Source organism: Arachis ipaensis, chromosome B7, assembly GCF_059453495.1.
Source record: "Arachis ipaensis isolate K30076 ecotype BB chromosome B7, ASM5945349v1, whole genome shotgun sequence".
Taxonomy (NCBI): domain Eukaryota; kingdom Viridiplantae; phylum Streptophyta; class Magnoliopsida; order Fabales; family Fabaceae; genus Arachis; species Arachis ipaensis.
The window spans coordinates 39,843,491-39,859,566 of record NC_142442.1 but is presented as its reverse complement, the minus strand read 5'-3'; the positions used below and the strand labels follow the sequence as shown (position 1 = coordinate 39,859,566).

General features: G+C 28.4%; 1 protein-coding gene across 2 annotated transcripts; it reads left to right on the top strand.

The window, feature by feature from the left end:
* The first annotated feature begins 4,420 nt into the window (after positions 1-4,420).
* LOC107609647 (MADS-box protein AGL24) lies at positions 4,421-15,704 on the top strand. Of its 2 annotated transcripts, XM_016311654.3 has the most exons (9): positions 4,421-4,558; positions 5,170-5,370; positions 9,326-9,401; positions 11,206-11,267; positions 11,380-11,479; positions 12,686-12,727; positions 13,914-13,955; positions 14,055-14,221; positions 15,319-15,704. In XM_016311654.3, the coding sequence occupies exons 2-9, from the start codon at positions 5,189-5,191 to the stop codon at positions 15,338-15,340; spliced, it is 693 nt and encodes a 230-aa protein (XP_016167140.1). In that variant the 5' UTR covers positions 4,421-4,558; positions 5,170-5,188; the 3' UTR covers positions 15,341-15,704. The 2 variants fall into 2 exon arrangements, with proteins under 2 accessions (XP_016167140.1, XP_020963304.1); XM_021107645.2 differs by lacking the exons at positions 9,326-9,401; positions 11,206-11,267 and having other exon boundaries at positions 15,319-15,574.
* Positions 15,705-16,076: the final 372 nt, after the last annotated feature.

Here is a 16,076-nt window from a genome sequence, read left to right as displayed (position 1 = left end):
AATGATTTAAAATGAGAAAGTTATGTCTGTCGGAAGATTGGGGGTTGAATTTGTAAATTCTGCAGCTTTTAACTTAGAAAATTTTTAGCAGAACGACCCTCCGCGCGTAGGCGCACTTGGCGCGTACGCGCCGTTCTTCAAGAAAGCACCATCCACGCATGCGCGTGGTGTGCGCAGGCGCGTCGATGCGCTGCACCAAATGCCCAGCCATTTTCCCGAGAGTTGTGCCAGTTTTGTGCCTAGGGCACAAATGTTTCCGCGCGTACGCATGGCTGACGCGTACGCGTCGTTTGGCAAATTTTCAATCCACGCGTCCGCGTGCATGACGCATATGCGTCGATGAGTTTTGTGGCCATCCACGCGTGCGCGTGGAGTACGCGTACGTGTGGCCCTGTTTTCATGCCAAAGTTGATTTTTGAGTTTTAAAAGCCAAACCTCATACTTCTAAGCCTCCGATCTCACCTCTTATGTATTAAATCATTATGATATGCCTAGCAATGAGAAAGGAGCTAGGGGATGTGGTAACTTGTGAGTGAAGCAAGGGAAAAAGTTATGATCAATGATGATCAAAGATGATTATATGAGATATGGAGGATGACGGTGGAAGTACCGTGTATGCCATGAGCCGGAGGGCTATATTTATTGATAAATGGCCCATTCTTGATTGGACCATGAGCCGGATGGCTGAGTTATTGCCGAGTTACGGCAAAGCCATTATTGTTTATGGCTGAGTATAACTGCATATATGATTAATGAATGAATATGTTAAATGGATAATAATGAAAAATATTGAAATGTGATGTGCTACCCCGGGTAGTAGGCAGTGGCGTTGTCCACTTGCTCCGGGTATGAGACGGAAAAAGGAGGATTATGATAAGCGAGTTTAATCATAGAGTTTTGAATAAATGTGTATTTGTGATACCTGGGTAGTAGCAAGGGTCGAGGTTCGTCCCGCTTGCTCCGGGTCATTGTCTGAGAATTGATAATAATGAAGGGTGATTATGAATAAATGTTTATTTGTGATACTTGGGTAGTAGTAAGGGTTGTGGTTCGTCCCACTTACTCCAAGTTAATGTTTGAGATTTGGTAAAAATGAATGTTGATAATATGAATTGAGATTGAATGAATATATGTTTGAGATACCTGGGCAGTAGCAAGGGTTGTGGTTCGTCCTACTTGCTCCAGGTCAGAGATTGTGACGCCTGGGTAGTAGCGGCAGTAGTGGTGAATCCACTCGCTCCAGGTTGAGCTTTTAAACACCCTCCTGGGTAGTAGCCGCAGTAGTGGTTATTCCACTGGCTCTGGGTTGAGCGGGTAGTAGCAAGGGGGTTGTAGCTCAAACCTACTTGCTCCGCAATGGGTGTTTCTGTCCAATGGTTAGCTACCAGGACATGTCGGGTTGGCTATATAACCGACAGATGATATCATCAGCCATAGGGCAGGCATTCATCATTTGCATATGTTTGAATTGTTTGGGTTTGCCATTTGTCTTGGATTTCTACATCATATATGCCATGTTACCTGACTATATGCTACTTGTTCTACTTGTATCATGTTTGTGTATTACTTGCCTGTATTGCTTGTGTTTGTACAACTGAGAGGCCCCTCATGCTGGTGTCGGTGGGTGTGAGGGCTGTTCTTGATGGGATGAATTGATGATGCGATTGCATGATGATGTATTGATATAGAACTGCTGAGGCAGAACAACTGGTGATGGTTTTGCTTATGATTCTGAGTCTGATTCGTGGAAGAGTCAGCGAGTTGGGAAACATGTGAAACATGAATTGAATTTAGCACTCCCTTATGACAGCTGCCTATTCATGGATTAGCGAGAACCTAGGATGAATAATTGATGAAGAAGTTTAGGATGCTTAGTGAGTTTTTATTGCAGTACATTGAATTTATTTGGCACTTTTATCGTACTGGGAACCCATGGGCCCGGGGTTCTCATTCCGTATATATCTCTTGTTTTTCAGATACAGGTCCAGGTGCTCAGAAGTGAGTTGTGGGTCGTCTGAGAGACGGCGAAGATCTTTATTTCCTCTACTTTGTATTTTGATTAGAATCTCTCCACCTTTGTTTTGGAAAGTTTATATTATGTATTGAACTCTTTGAATTTGCCTATAGAGGCTCTCATGTTTCCTTCGGGAGAGATTAGGACATACTGTTGTCAACTAATTTCATAATGTACCCTAGCCGACCTAAACTTCGCGGGTCGCGACTAGTGGCTATTTACTTATGTTATATATATCTATCTATTATCTATCTCTTAATCTCCTCTACGCCTTGTCCGTATATCCTTTTTGGCTTCACGGTTTATCTTTTGTTGTCGAAACGTGAGAGATACATCTTCGCGATTTTATTTCTACTCTTTTCAGGCTTCTCGATTAATACTCCTTTCGAAATTACCTATATTTATTTATTAAAAATCCACCTGAGAGTCGTACCACCGTAATATCATTGACTTATGACTCGAGCATAAGGATTTGAATATTAGGGTGTTACATTACTATTATTTCAAACAGATTAATTCAAGGAGTTCAAGTTAATCGGAGATGCCAAACAATTAATCACCTTTTGTTTGCTGATGATTCAATCCTTTTTTGCAAGAGCGCACCTAATACAAGCCAAAGCATTCTAGAATTGCTAGAGACCTATGAGGGTTTTAGTGGGCAAAAAGTCAATTTGAATAAGTCGGCTATCTTTTTCAGTCATAACACTTCTCAGAACACAAGACTAGCAGTTGCTCAGACACTAAATATTGAACATATCGGAGCACAAGACAAATATCTGGGACTGCCCTCTATAGTTCAAAAATCAAAGAAAGCAACCTTTGGAGCTATCAAGGATAAAGTTCAGAAGAGGATTATGGGTTGGAAAAGAAGTATATTGTCATCAGGTGGCAGGCACACGCTATTGAGAGCGGTGGGGGAGGCGATTCCTATTTATACACTCTCTTGTTTCAAGCTCCCGGACACGCTGTTGACTGAGATTCATAGCATGCTCTCGCAATTTTGGTGGGGTAAAAAAGGCGCAGAACGAAGAATGGTTTGGATTAAATGGGACACAATGACGAGACCAAAGAAAGATGGAGGGCTGGGGATCAAGGATCTAAGGACGCAAAATTTGGCTTTATTGGGCAAGCAATGTTAGCGTCTAATGAAATATCCTAATTCTACTATATCAAGAATGCTCAAAGCTAAATATTTCAGATATACAGATTTCCTACATGCAGAGATAGGAAGCGTACCGTCGTGGGGTTGGAGAAGTGTTCTTGAAGGGCGCAAGGTGATCGAGAAAGGCTTGTTATGGAAAATAGGCTCTGGCACTAATGTTCGCATCTTCCATGACCCCTGGCTCCCACCACCAATGCCCCTTAATGTCCCTCAAAATGCACTCACAATCCCGCCAAATATGCAAGTGTATTACGTTAGTGTGTTACTAAATCCTGATAGAAGTTGGAATAAAAATCTGATTGAGTCGATTTTTTCAGTTGATATATGCAATAAAATTTTTTCAATCAAACCAACAGAGGAGGAGGATGAAGTTAATTGGTGCTGGACAAAATCTGGTATATATGAAGTTGGGTCAGGATACAAAATTGCTTATGGATTCTTTCATTCTCCTACTTCATTGAGGTCCCAGAACATACACAACAGAGTCTGGAATAGCATTTGGGAGTTGAAATTACCACATAAAATTAAGATTTTTCTATGGAAAAGTCTTCATGAAAAGCTTCCGGTGTTGCAACAAGTTCACAGCCAGTTCGCATCCACTCCTGCCACTTGTCCAAGATGCATGTTGAAGGCTGAATCAATTTCTCATGCTTTGTTCCAATGCCCCCTATCTTCAATAATATGGAGTCTAAGCTTAATAACCCCTGACCTATGGATGAGAGAAGAAGAAACTTTTTTCAATTGGTGGCAACGAGTCTTATCCTGGGCAGTGGCTCAATTCGACGGTAGACAAAAGACCTTCCTCATAGCAGCGTTGTGTTGGAGCACTTGGAAAGTGAGGAATCGGTGTGTTTTTGAGAAGGTAATAAGCCCAGCACCAGAGATAGTGAAAAAAGCTAGCAATTTAGTGCGTGAACTCGTGAACCACACCTGATAGATGCTACTTTTTCTTTACTCTTACTTTACTCTTCTTTAAGCTCTTAGTCTTTCAGTCATAGCTGATGATAAATGGGAATACCCAATTCTTTTGTACTTCCTTATGGAAACACTTTTATTTTATATTAATAAAATAATATTTATCTTTGGAAAAAAAAAAGTATTGGGGAAAGAATTATTAACACGTAGCTTCCAATGAAACCTGATCTATTCTTTGTTTTTGAAAAGCTTTCACTTGCATTATATTTCTGGTCTATCTTGGTCCTATAATTTTTGGTAGAATTTAACCATTTTTAGAAAATAGAAAAGTGTTCAACCAGGGATATTTATTTAAAAATAAATAAATAAAAAAGAAGAAAGAAGGTTCCATTATTGTTTTGCTATAATAAGGGGGAAACCTCTCTTTCCTTTCTTGAGATCCAAAAACAGCATTCCAGAGTGACGAGGTTTTCTTTCTTTCTCTTTCTTTTTTTTGTCTTAACAAACCCCCCAAAAAGTTCTCATAATGTTTTCTTTCCATTATTAGTAACTCTTTTTTTTTTTTTCATTTTTATTTCTTTTATGTGCATCACTCATCTAGATTCTAGATATCTCTGAACCAGTGAACCGTCTCCTGATAGGTTAAAATCTCATCGGAATAATAAAAAAAATCTTCAAATCAAAGCTCTTATGCTAAATCATTAAGAGCTAGCTAGCCTTTTTCTTTCTTTGTTTTAATTTTTTTTTTGTTTTTGGGTTATCTTTTCACCAGATCTGAAACTGCTTTTTCACTACTAGGGTTTTGTGACTTTGAAATTATTATTACTTTAGTGATAAAGAGACTCTGAATGTATCATTACTTCTGGAAAATTTTCATATATTTCAAGAACATTAATGTGTCAGTAGTTTAGTGGTTGATCTCACTCATAAAATTTATATATAATTGAAATCAACCACAACAAAAAAAAACAATTGAATATTAGCATTCCTGTAATACCTGAAACTCTTGTGGTATTATATACTGAAAATTAAAGGAGTTTTGATTTTCTTTTTCTTTTCTTTAAAAAAAAATTGACAGCAAGCACAAGAGGCTGAAGATGGTGAGGCAGAAGATCAAGATAAAGATGATAGACAACATAACAGCAAGACAAGTAACGTTTTCAAAGAGGAGAAGAGGGATCTTCAAGAAAGCACAAGAGCTTTCTGTGCTTTGTGATGCTGAGGTTGCTCTCATCATTTTCTCTGCCACTGGGAGGCTCTTTGAATATGCTAGCTCCAGGTATAATATATATGTCATCATTTATGATTATTATATATAATAATTTTATTTCCCCCTTTCCATTTTGTTGAACACTTGAACTCAATTATCGTATTCTTGTGATGCCTTGTCAATGAAATGAAGATGAAGTATAATAATATGGAAAAAAAATTAGTGAAAAATTGAATTAGACAAAAAACAAAAAAAAATTTGCTAAATTTATCCGAGTGAGAGAGTAAGATCGAATAATTTATGGACATTTTTTTTATAGAAAAATTCTATTATTGTAAGGACACCTGAATATAATTGAAATTATTATATTTGTGAAAAATACATCAAGTTTCATCTGTTTTTTAATCATAAGTAGTTGAAGACAAAGGTTGGGTAGATGAAGTGGTCATCCATTTTTGGTACATAATAATGATCTGGATATGTATGTGGACTCACTGTGTACGGAATAAATAGTCTTTCTTCTGTTTTGATTTCTGTGATGAGTCGTGAGAATAAAGAAAGAGGGGTAGGAACTAGAAACCAAGCTTAAAAAAATCTAAGATCGAATAGTAACCTCGTATCACCCACACGACTTTTTCTTAATTAGTTTAATTTTATTTTATCAAAATTTTATATTGGTTATTTAAGCGTTTTTGGATTTTCATTAACTTGTGATTGCGACTACTGATTAAGTTTACTTAAAAAATTCATAAAATGCTGGCTTTTGTCTGTGTTTGATAATCAAAACAGAATAAGAGAGATAATTGATAACAAAATACAAAAGATAAAAATGTAAAAATTAATATTTTTATATTTTATTTAATGATAAATTAAATATAAAAAATAAAATATAAAATTTAATTTTTTTATGTTTTATTATAAAAGAATTAAAATATATATATATATTAATAAAAAATAATAAAAATAATACAGAAATAAAAAATTAAATTATATTTTTGTTAATAGTTCTATATTTTTTTTTTGTAATACAAAATATACTAATAATATTTTTGGACTGAACATAATATTAATGTTTATATTTTATTTTTTAAATATAATTTTATATTTCTATATTTTTATTTTAATGTCTAGTACCTATAAACAAACTCAATCTTATTCTTATAGGTACCTATTAAATATGTAAACCTGTACTAATTAGGTTACACAGTTGCTTAGTCGTTTCCTAATTTAAGTTTAGGTGGCGATAGTTGCCCAAGTTAAAACTTTGTTAAATAAATAAAAGCACTTTTAATTATATATCTATATCTATATAATAATTAATTAGTAATATTATAGTTCCATTTAAGGTATATTATGACGGTTTATCTAATGTGAATGTATACCACTATACCAGATGCATTGGATAACATCATTGGGTTCAGCCAATATGAAGTTGATGAACTAATTCAGAAAGGTTTCGCTGGATGATTTTATTAAGTAGATAATAATTTTTGTGAATAATAAATTTTAAAATTGAATTAATAAAGTAAAAATACATTACATTTTTAAATTATTTATTTAAATCTTAATATTAGAATTATTATTCGTTACCTTAATGAATTGAACATACAATATATTCATTATTCATATTATTTAATATTTTTATTGTTTATCTATATTTTTTCTTTAAAAACTAAATTTATAGGGAGAATATACTTTTAAAAATAAAATTAGGAGTAAAATTATTTTTATATTTGAATTTCATTATAAATATAAAAGCTTTTTTGAAAAAAATAAATATATATAAGATAAAACAAAAAAATTTTACGATTAGTTGCGAAATTTTAGGAATACATTTCTTTCTCTTCTAAGTTCTACATCTTAATTTTGGCAAAAGCAACTTTTTATACGTTTGTCAAGAAAAGAAAATGTTTTCTAATTTTTCTAAACTCTAAACAATAAAATAAAAGAGAAATTAAATTTACATTTAAAAAAGGTTATTTACAAAGAAGATTTTTTCTTGATTGGTACAAATCTGAAATCACAAACAGACGATGGGCCCTGATGATTACTCATGCTTCTGATACAACTCCCATCACACACGTCTGATCTCTACTTTATATTCATTTTTGGCATGTGGTTTTGTTGTGTGGTCCGTTGCATGTTTGCCATAATTCTACTCATTCATTATTAGATAATGGAGGGTAGAATAGTGATTTACTGATTTAGTTTTCTTTTTTAAAATGAACACTGGCAAAACGTCAGTAATTATTTTAGAATTAGCATGTCTGTCTTATTAATAAAAAATAAAAAAAAATAAATTATTACTCAGTAAAACGTTAAAAACATAACTATTTTATAAATTGTGTAGTGTATACCTTTAAGAATAAAGTTATATAACCAACAAAATTTATATTTTTGACTAGTCAATAAAAATATTTTTTATACTTAATATTTAAAGAGTACACTGTTAGATAAATTTTAAATTCTAAATTCTAAACTCTAAATATTAAATTTTAAATTCTAAAATCTCAAAATCTTAATTTTAATAATATAAATATTAATCTAAAATATTAACTAATATTAATAAAAATATTAGCCTTATATTTCTCTACCTTTAATATAAGCCTACTTTTGAACCAGAGTTTGAGCTTAATGCAAAGACCGAAAGATTTAAAAAAATAAATAATTCATTGTAATCTCTTTTTCTACTCTTTTCATTGGGTCTACATACATTTAATTTCTTTGGTAAAGCATTGTTTAAATTTATAATGTTTGAGTAAATTCTAATTTTTTTTTAACGTTTTAAATGTCTTTATTTTATTATAAATATCTCATTTTATCTTATTTTATTTGGTTAAAATTCATTTTTTTAAATTATTCTTTTTTTTCATGATGATCTTTTTTAAACAAGTAGCAAAAAAATAATAATTATAATAGTTATAATGATGGTTGTAGTGATTTGAAATTAAAAATAACAAAATAATAAGTGAAACAAAAAGATAATAATATTGAAAAATTGTATTTTAGAAAAAAAAATTTATTTTTGACAAAAGATTAAAATAGGATGAAATAAAATATTTAGGATAAAAACAAAATATTTTAAACATTAAAAACGAAATTAAAACTTAACTAAAATATTATAGACTAAAATAGTATTACTTGATGCTAATTTCTTTTATGAATAGTCTTATTATTATTAGCAATGCTAGATGACTAATCAAGTTTATTAATTTTTTGATTAATAGTAGCCATTTTTAAATATTAAAAATTAAATTTTAAATTTTAAACATTAAATTTAAAATTATAAGAATATAAAAATAAAATGTTAACTCAAAATATTAATAAAAAGTGTTACTCCTAACATTTTTCTATCCTATCAACCTCCAATTTTATTAGGCCATTCTCTAACTGCACATCATCATAAGAAGCGGTAAACATAACCTCATTGGATATTCTATACCATTCCTCAATCCTCATCGCTTATCCTAAATCAAGATCTCAAGAAACATATCGGTTTAACTTTTTAGAACAAAGGGTAATATTATAATTTTTATAACAAAATTCATGTTTAGGTTTTTAAACAAGTGGTTTCATATAACCTCTGAACCCTTGCTGGAACCAATTTCCTCACTAGTTAATTATATAGTGCAACTGAAGGAACTAGTTCTTGAGGTAGATGTGCAAATCTAAATTGATGGTGGTATTAGCTTGGACTTCTTCTTAAAGCGTGCTAGCTATCAACCGCAATCTTCGTTTTTGAGTAATTGGGGATAATTCTGGTTTTTGTGTCTCTTAATTCCTATCCTATGAATTTAAGTCTTTAGGATGAAAAATAATTTTAAAATATAGTATTAAAAATTTTTATAATTTAAAAAGTTTAGAGGTTGATTGTTGTTGAATTTGAAGAAAAAATTTTCAGCATGTGTAAGGCAAATATAATAAAAAAAGTATATGAAATGGTGTGTGACTTTGTGATTAATTTTATAACTTTAGAATTTTTTGCATCGTCTTATATGTGGTTTCTATTTCTTTGGTATATAAGTATGAAGGACATAACTGCAAGGTATGCTCAGCATACACATGAGATAAGTAGATCAGAAAGACCTCTTGAACTGCAGGTAATAAAAATAGAATAATGCTATACATTCAAGTCTTTTTATGAACCAAGTCTAACTAAATTAAATAATAAAATTTAAATAATGATATCTTTAATTAATTTTTGTTGATATTAGATCAATTTGGTTAGACTTAATTAAAAAAAAATACTTTTATATGTAGCATTATTCATAAAAAATAACCTCTCTCTCATAATTTTTTTCCTTAATTAATTATTATGCTATGCATGATAATATTGTTCTCTCAAATAGGGTTTCTTGTTTCAACTTAGTCCCATGCTTAACTTTCCTAAAATTTATTAGGTGCTTTCATAGAACATTTAAGTGGATTATGTTCATGCCACTAACAAAATGAGATTTTACTTAAGATCCATCGAACGTTTTCTTGTATATTTAGCTAAAATGTCTATTTACAAATCATTTTGTTCATCATCTATTATCTTCTACACTAGCTAATTGATGAACAACCAATGTTTCTCACATGTATGTGGCATTCTTTATTAATTGCAGTTCAGTTTCTAATGATATTAATTAATTTTGCATTAACAAGTCAAATTATTTAGTTTTTTTTTTTTTTATCAAATTATCAATGTATTCATTTATATATGAAATTAGTTTATATTCCAAAAGATTTATACCATATGAAAAAGTCCCAGGCGAACATTTTTTTCAATCAACAAATCAGCCAATAATTAAATATTTAAAAAAATCCAAATTTAAAACAATAAAAGCATTCAAAACTCAAATAAAAAAAATTAAAAGTAAAATAAAGTAAAATCAATTTATGGTATAGAATTTAGAATTTAAAGTTTCTAATATATGATCATGAATATTTAAAATTTAAGGCTATAGAATTTAGGATGATCGACGGGTAGCAGGTGGCTGGGATTGAGTTGCCGGCGATGGTGGATAGTGATTGGATAAAATTGTGGTGATGGAAAAAAAAAATAAAAAGGGGTAAAAAATAATCTTAAAAGAAATATGTATTAATTGAATTTTATTTGTTTATTGGCCGAAGTTGGTTGTTTTTTGTTGGCTTTCTAGTTGAGTTGATACTATATTTATAAAAGACTTGACTTATCTCGCTCACAAATCTCTTAGAAACTAAACTAATCTTATATATATATTTTTAAACCCCAAATTACTTAGTGTAATACATTATGAAAATTAATTCATCATACATTAGTTCCCTTAATGGCTGGAGTATGAGTTAGGTGAAAAAATTAGTTAATATTATCATTATTATTTTTATTAGAGTAAATTCATCCGCAACAATTTTTAATGGAATGACCATTTTAAAAATTTGTTGTAATGTTAGACGATTTTTAACAAAATATATTTGAAATGATTTTGATTTTAGACAAAAATCTTAAAAACTAAAATAATATTATACTTTTTATTTAATTTTCAAATATTACAATTAAAATGAATAATAATAAATACTTGTTTTGAAACAAAGATTAAATGTGCTAAACTTTGCAAATATTACAAGAACTAATGAAAGTCTGCATTAATAGTAGAATTTATAATATCAGTTTTAGGTACACTAACTATACATATTATTAAGATAGACTATGTATTAGAATATAAAATACACATTAAAATTGAATTAAATTACATATATATTTATTACACATATATTTATATATATATTAATTGATTTTAGTGTATAAATAGTATTTTTTAAAATTTTTTTGTGTTTGTATATTCCTACATATAATCCAATTCTCACTGAATTCTTAAACGTAATTAACCCTGTGACATTACCGAAATCAATTATAAGTTTTGTGTCATTAATTCATTTCAGCTGGAGAATGTCAATAACGATAAATTACGTAAGGAAGTTGCTGATAAAACCCACCAACTAAGGTTTTTTTTTCTCTCAATTTCATTAGTAAAATATAAGAAAATTAAATTCTTTATGCGTAATTAAGATCCATTTCTTTTTCCTTGTATGTACCATATATATTATTATGATTAGGCAGATGAAAGGTGAAGATTTTCAAGGGCTGAACCTACAAGACTTACTACAACTGGAGAAAGCACTTCAAACAGGATTAAATCGCGTGATTGAGACAAAGGTACACATACATACATGCAGATGCATTGTGCATGTGCATATGCATGTTCTTGATTATGGTCTATGATATATGGATACTCATACAGATAGGGATATAGAGTTCAACACATGTACAATATAGGATACAAAATATATAAACACACAAATTTTAAAGGAACTATAAAGATATCAAAAGTATTTTTTTTTAAATATTTTTTAAAAATTAAAATTTAATATATATAATTAATTAAATTGTGTTATTTTTATTAAAATTAGACCGGATAAATTAGTTTAGCCAAAAAATTAGTAAATTAAATTTTAAATCGGTCTAAATTAATATTTTTTTATAAAAAAATAACTACAATATTTCTATTATAAAGCTAAAATACCTATATATATATATATATATATATATATTGAAAACTCTAAATCCTAACTCTATGACAACAGAGAAGAAAATGACTAAAATTTAAGATTCTCAAAATTAATATATATAATAAGAGTATTTTAGTCATTTCTTATAATAGGAATATTGAAGTCATTTTTTATAAAAAAAAATAATATTAATTTAGACCGATTCAAAATTTGATTCACAATTTTTCGGTCAAATTATTTTTTTTGGGCCTAATTTTGACAAAAATAACACGATTTAATCGATTATATGTGTTAAATTTTAATTGTTAAAAAATATCTTTAAAAAAAGACGTTTTAGACGTCTTTATTGGAGTAGCTCCTAATTTTAAATTCTTAAAAGATATAAAATTACGATATATATATATATATATATAATATAAAATATTTTTTAGATAAATTATAAAAATATTTTAATATTTTATTAATATTAAAATATAAATTAATTTTTTTATTATTTTTAAATTTTTTTAATTATATAAAATATTTAATTTTTTATTTCAATAATATGTATTATTTTTAAATTCGTTTTAAAAATACATATTAAAAATAAGATTTAATATGTTAATATATAATAATATTTAAGTATTTTTAACGTATTTAAAAAAATTTTATTTTTTATTAAAATATAATTAAATATCAAAAATATATATGTCAGATAAATATTATATCTAAAATATGTCTAATATATAAACACAATAAATCACTCAAGTGTTTAAGTTTCATAGATTATGGATATTTGACTAATTAATTATTCCCTAGCACGTGTTGAATTGTAGTGTAGTGCAATGATATACAATATATTATTTACATTTAGGAAAAGCGGATCATGGATGACATCGCAGCACTTCAGAAAAAGGTTTGTTGTAATAATTTGATGGGTAAATGATTATTTTGTTATTCATTCTGTCGACTAAATTTTAATTTAATTTTTAAAATTTTAGTTTCAAAATTTTTTAAATATTTTATTTTAATTTTAAAAAAATTTATTTTAAAAAGGTTTAATATTATTTTATTATTAAATTTAATATAAATAATTTATATATTAAAGAATTAATAATATTTGATTTTATTATATAAGTAAAATTTATTTACCAACGATTACGTACTAATATAAAAAATTTTCTTTTAATTTTAAAACATTGATGATTGGTTGTTAGAATTTAAAATTTTGTACTAAAAAAAAAATTGAAAAGAAGTATTACAAGAAAGTTTTGATAGTCACCAAAAAAAAAAACAAGAAAGTTTTGATAATATTTTTTTAAAGATATAAAAAAACATATGACTTAACTAATAACACTATTAACGTTTACGTCACTTGTTATGTTAATTATTAGTGTCAAATTTAATGGTAGGATTATATTAAATGTATTTAAAAAAAGTTTTTTAATTAGTTATTTATATTTTAAATAATTTATTATAAAAATATATAAATGTGTGATAAATTTTGTTATTTGTATTGATATCAAATTAAAAATATTGTTAAAATTATGAAATATTTCTTTTAAAAAAAAAGCCAAACAAATCGACTTGTCAAATTCGTTAATTCGAACAAGTCAATTTGTGTTGTGATTTTCGACATTCGTTTAAAATATCAGCCAACTTACTTTTTTAATTTTAGCTTGTCGTTTATAGCGAGTTGATTCGAACTTTTTTGTTTGCCTACTATTTTGTGCCTTTAGCATTTTCATTCTCGATAATTAAAAAAATTCTTACCTTCTATTTTTTTTAATTTTTTTAATATTGTTTAAAAAAATCACCTTTAATATGTGTTATAATAATATTTACAATTATTTATTTAATTTAGTATAAGATTAAAATTAGTATCACAAGTAAAAAGATAAATATTTTAAATGATTTTAGAACGCGGATCAAATATGTTAGTATGTTACAAAAACATACAGAAGTTTATGATTCTGATTCTGATTCTGAATTCATCTCTTTCTAATGATCTATCATGCATGTAAAATCTTCTTAGTGTTTTTCTTTTTTTTTTTTTAATTGAAAAAAAAAACGTGTTGCTGTTTTTAACTACTGCAACTAAGGGCGCCGAATTGGAACAAGAGAACAAGAAGTTAAAGCAAAAGGTATGGCAAATCATCAAGACATTATTTCATTGATTCTTTAACTCTTGTTTCATTTTACAAATCTAATAATAAGCCAATATTATTATTGTTATTAAAAAGATGGATATGGTGAAGATGGGAAAAAGTCCATTAGTGATGGATTCATCGGATATTGGCATGCAAGAAGTGGTGTCATCCGAGTCACTAAATAATGCATGCAGCTGCATCAGTAGTGCCGCTCCTTCTTCTCTTGAAGATGATTCCTCTGACACTTCTCTTAAGTTAGGGTAAGCACCAACCATTCTTTTCTTTCTTTTTCTTTCGATAACTAAGAAATTAGAAAAATTATACAAAATAAAATTCTAATTAATTATTTTTAAAAAAATTTCATGTTTTGAAGGAGTTAGGTTTAAAATTTAGAATTAAAACTTTATAATTTAGAATCTAAAATTTAAAATAAAAAATAATGTTAAAAATATCAATTAAAAAAATAATTTGGTAACATTACTGGTTAAAAATCATTTAAGTCTCGACGGGAGAATAATGAACCAAAATTATTTATTACTTAGCGTACAAAAAGCGTTTTATGATCAATTTGGCTATATTACATCTGTAGTTTGCGTTTGTTTTTGCCAGTTAAAAAAAAAAAGATAAAATATACTTTTTTCCATAATATTTTTTGATATTTTTAAAATTATTTTTAATATTTAATTTGAATTAATTTTATTTTTCTCATTTAAAATAAATTTTAATTTTATCTATATCGTTAATTTTTAACAATCAATTGTTAATTAAATTTCTTTTTTTAATTTTATCCATACCACTCTCCCCTGTCTCTCTTCTTCTCCTTTAAAAAAAAAAAAAAACTCACGCCTTCTCTCTTGTCACCACTACCATCTCTAACAACCACAACACCATTGGCCACTCAAACCACACCGGCACCACCACCACTACTAATAACAGCCCGCACCCCAAATGCCATCACCATCCTCCCTATTAACAACAACAACAACAACAAGAATTAAATTTTTTAATTTAAAAATTATTCAAACAAAATTTGTGTGAGAGAAAAGGAGAAGAGATGCGAGACAGAAAAATAGGCAACAAAGGAGTAGCAAGGCGACAGAGACATAGGCACAACGTTGGAGAAGGAGAAGGAGAGTGAGGGGGAGTAAAAATGGACGAGTATGAAAGGAGGCGTAGGAAGCAGTGTGAAGAAGAAGGTGATGGTAGGGACTATTGAGGTGATAGTGAATTCAGTATAAATGTAAGAGTAAAGGTGGAGTGAGAGTTAGAGATCCGAGATGATAATATTGGAATTAGAATAGGAAACAAACACCAATTTTCGCTTATTATTTTCTAACAAATCTTATCATCTTTTCAGGTTGCCCTTTCCTAATAATTGAAAGGATTCTTGTTCCTAAAGGTTGACCCAGTACGAGGTTCATTGCATCGGGCCCAAGTAAAAAAAAGGTGTCATTAAACGCTAAAATTTATATTGCATGGGGTTCATTTATTTAACTACTTAATTTCTTTCTAGCTAGCCACATAATCCAAACATATAAGTACTTTAATTTCTCATGTAAAATTTATCAAAAAATGTGAAGAAGCATGCATGAGGTAAAGTTTTGAGGTAGCCATTGCAATCTCTAAGTTTCGTCATAAAGTGAATGCAATAATTTGTGCTTCCTACTTAGAATGAAGTTTGTAATTTCATCCTTGTAATTTTTTTTCCACGAATACAGTATTATATTATTAGTATTTAAAATATTTTATTCCGTCTTATTTTAATTTTAGTTTTTGGTTAAAATTATTTTTTTCAAATATATTTATTTTTTTTAATTCTCATCTTCTTCTAGGTAATTAAACAATCATAATTGTACATGGTAGTCACACAGATAGTTAAAGAGATTTGAGAATAAAATTTGCAAAAGAATAATTAAAAGAACAACATAATAATATAGAAAAATAGTATTTTGGGATTTAATTTTGACCTAATAACAAAAATAAAATATTTTAAATATTAGGATGCAATTAAAATTTAATTTAAATATTAAAAACTAAAACAGATCTTACTCAATTATTCTTATTCCATTTACCTTAACTGTAGGATTACCATGTGTTCATAACACGCAGCAGAAA

Coding starts and splice junctions, on each gene's coding strand:
- LOC107609647 (XM_016311654.3), top strand. CDS start 5,189: ATGGTGAGGCAGAAGATCAAGATAAAGATGATAGACAACATAACAGCA. Junction 5,371..9,325: donor TTTGAATATGCTAGCTCCAG/GTATAATATATA, acceptor TTGGTATATAAG/TATGAAGGACATAACTGCAA. Junction 13,956..14,054: donor ACAAGAAGTTAAAGCAAAAG/GTATGGCAAATC, acceptor GTTATTAAAAAG/ATGGATATGGTGAAGATGGG.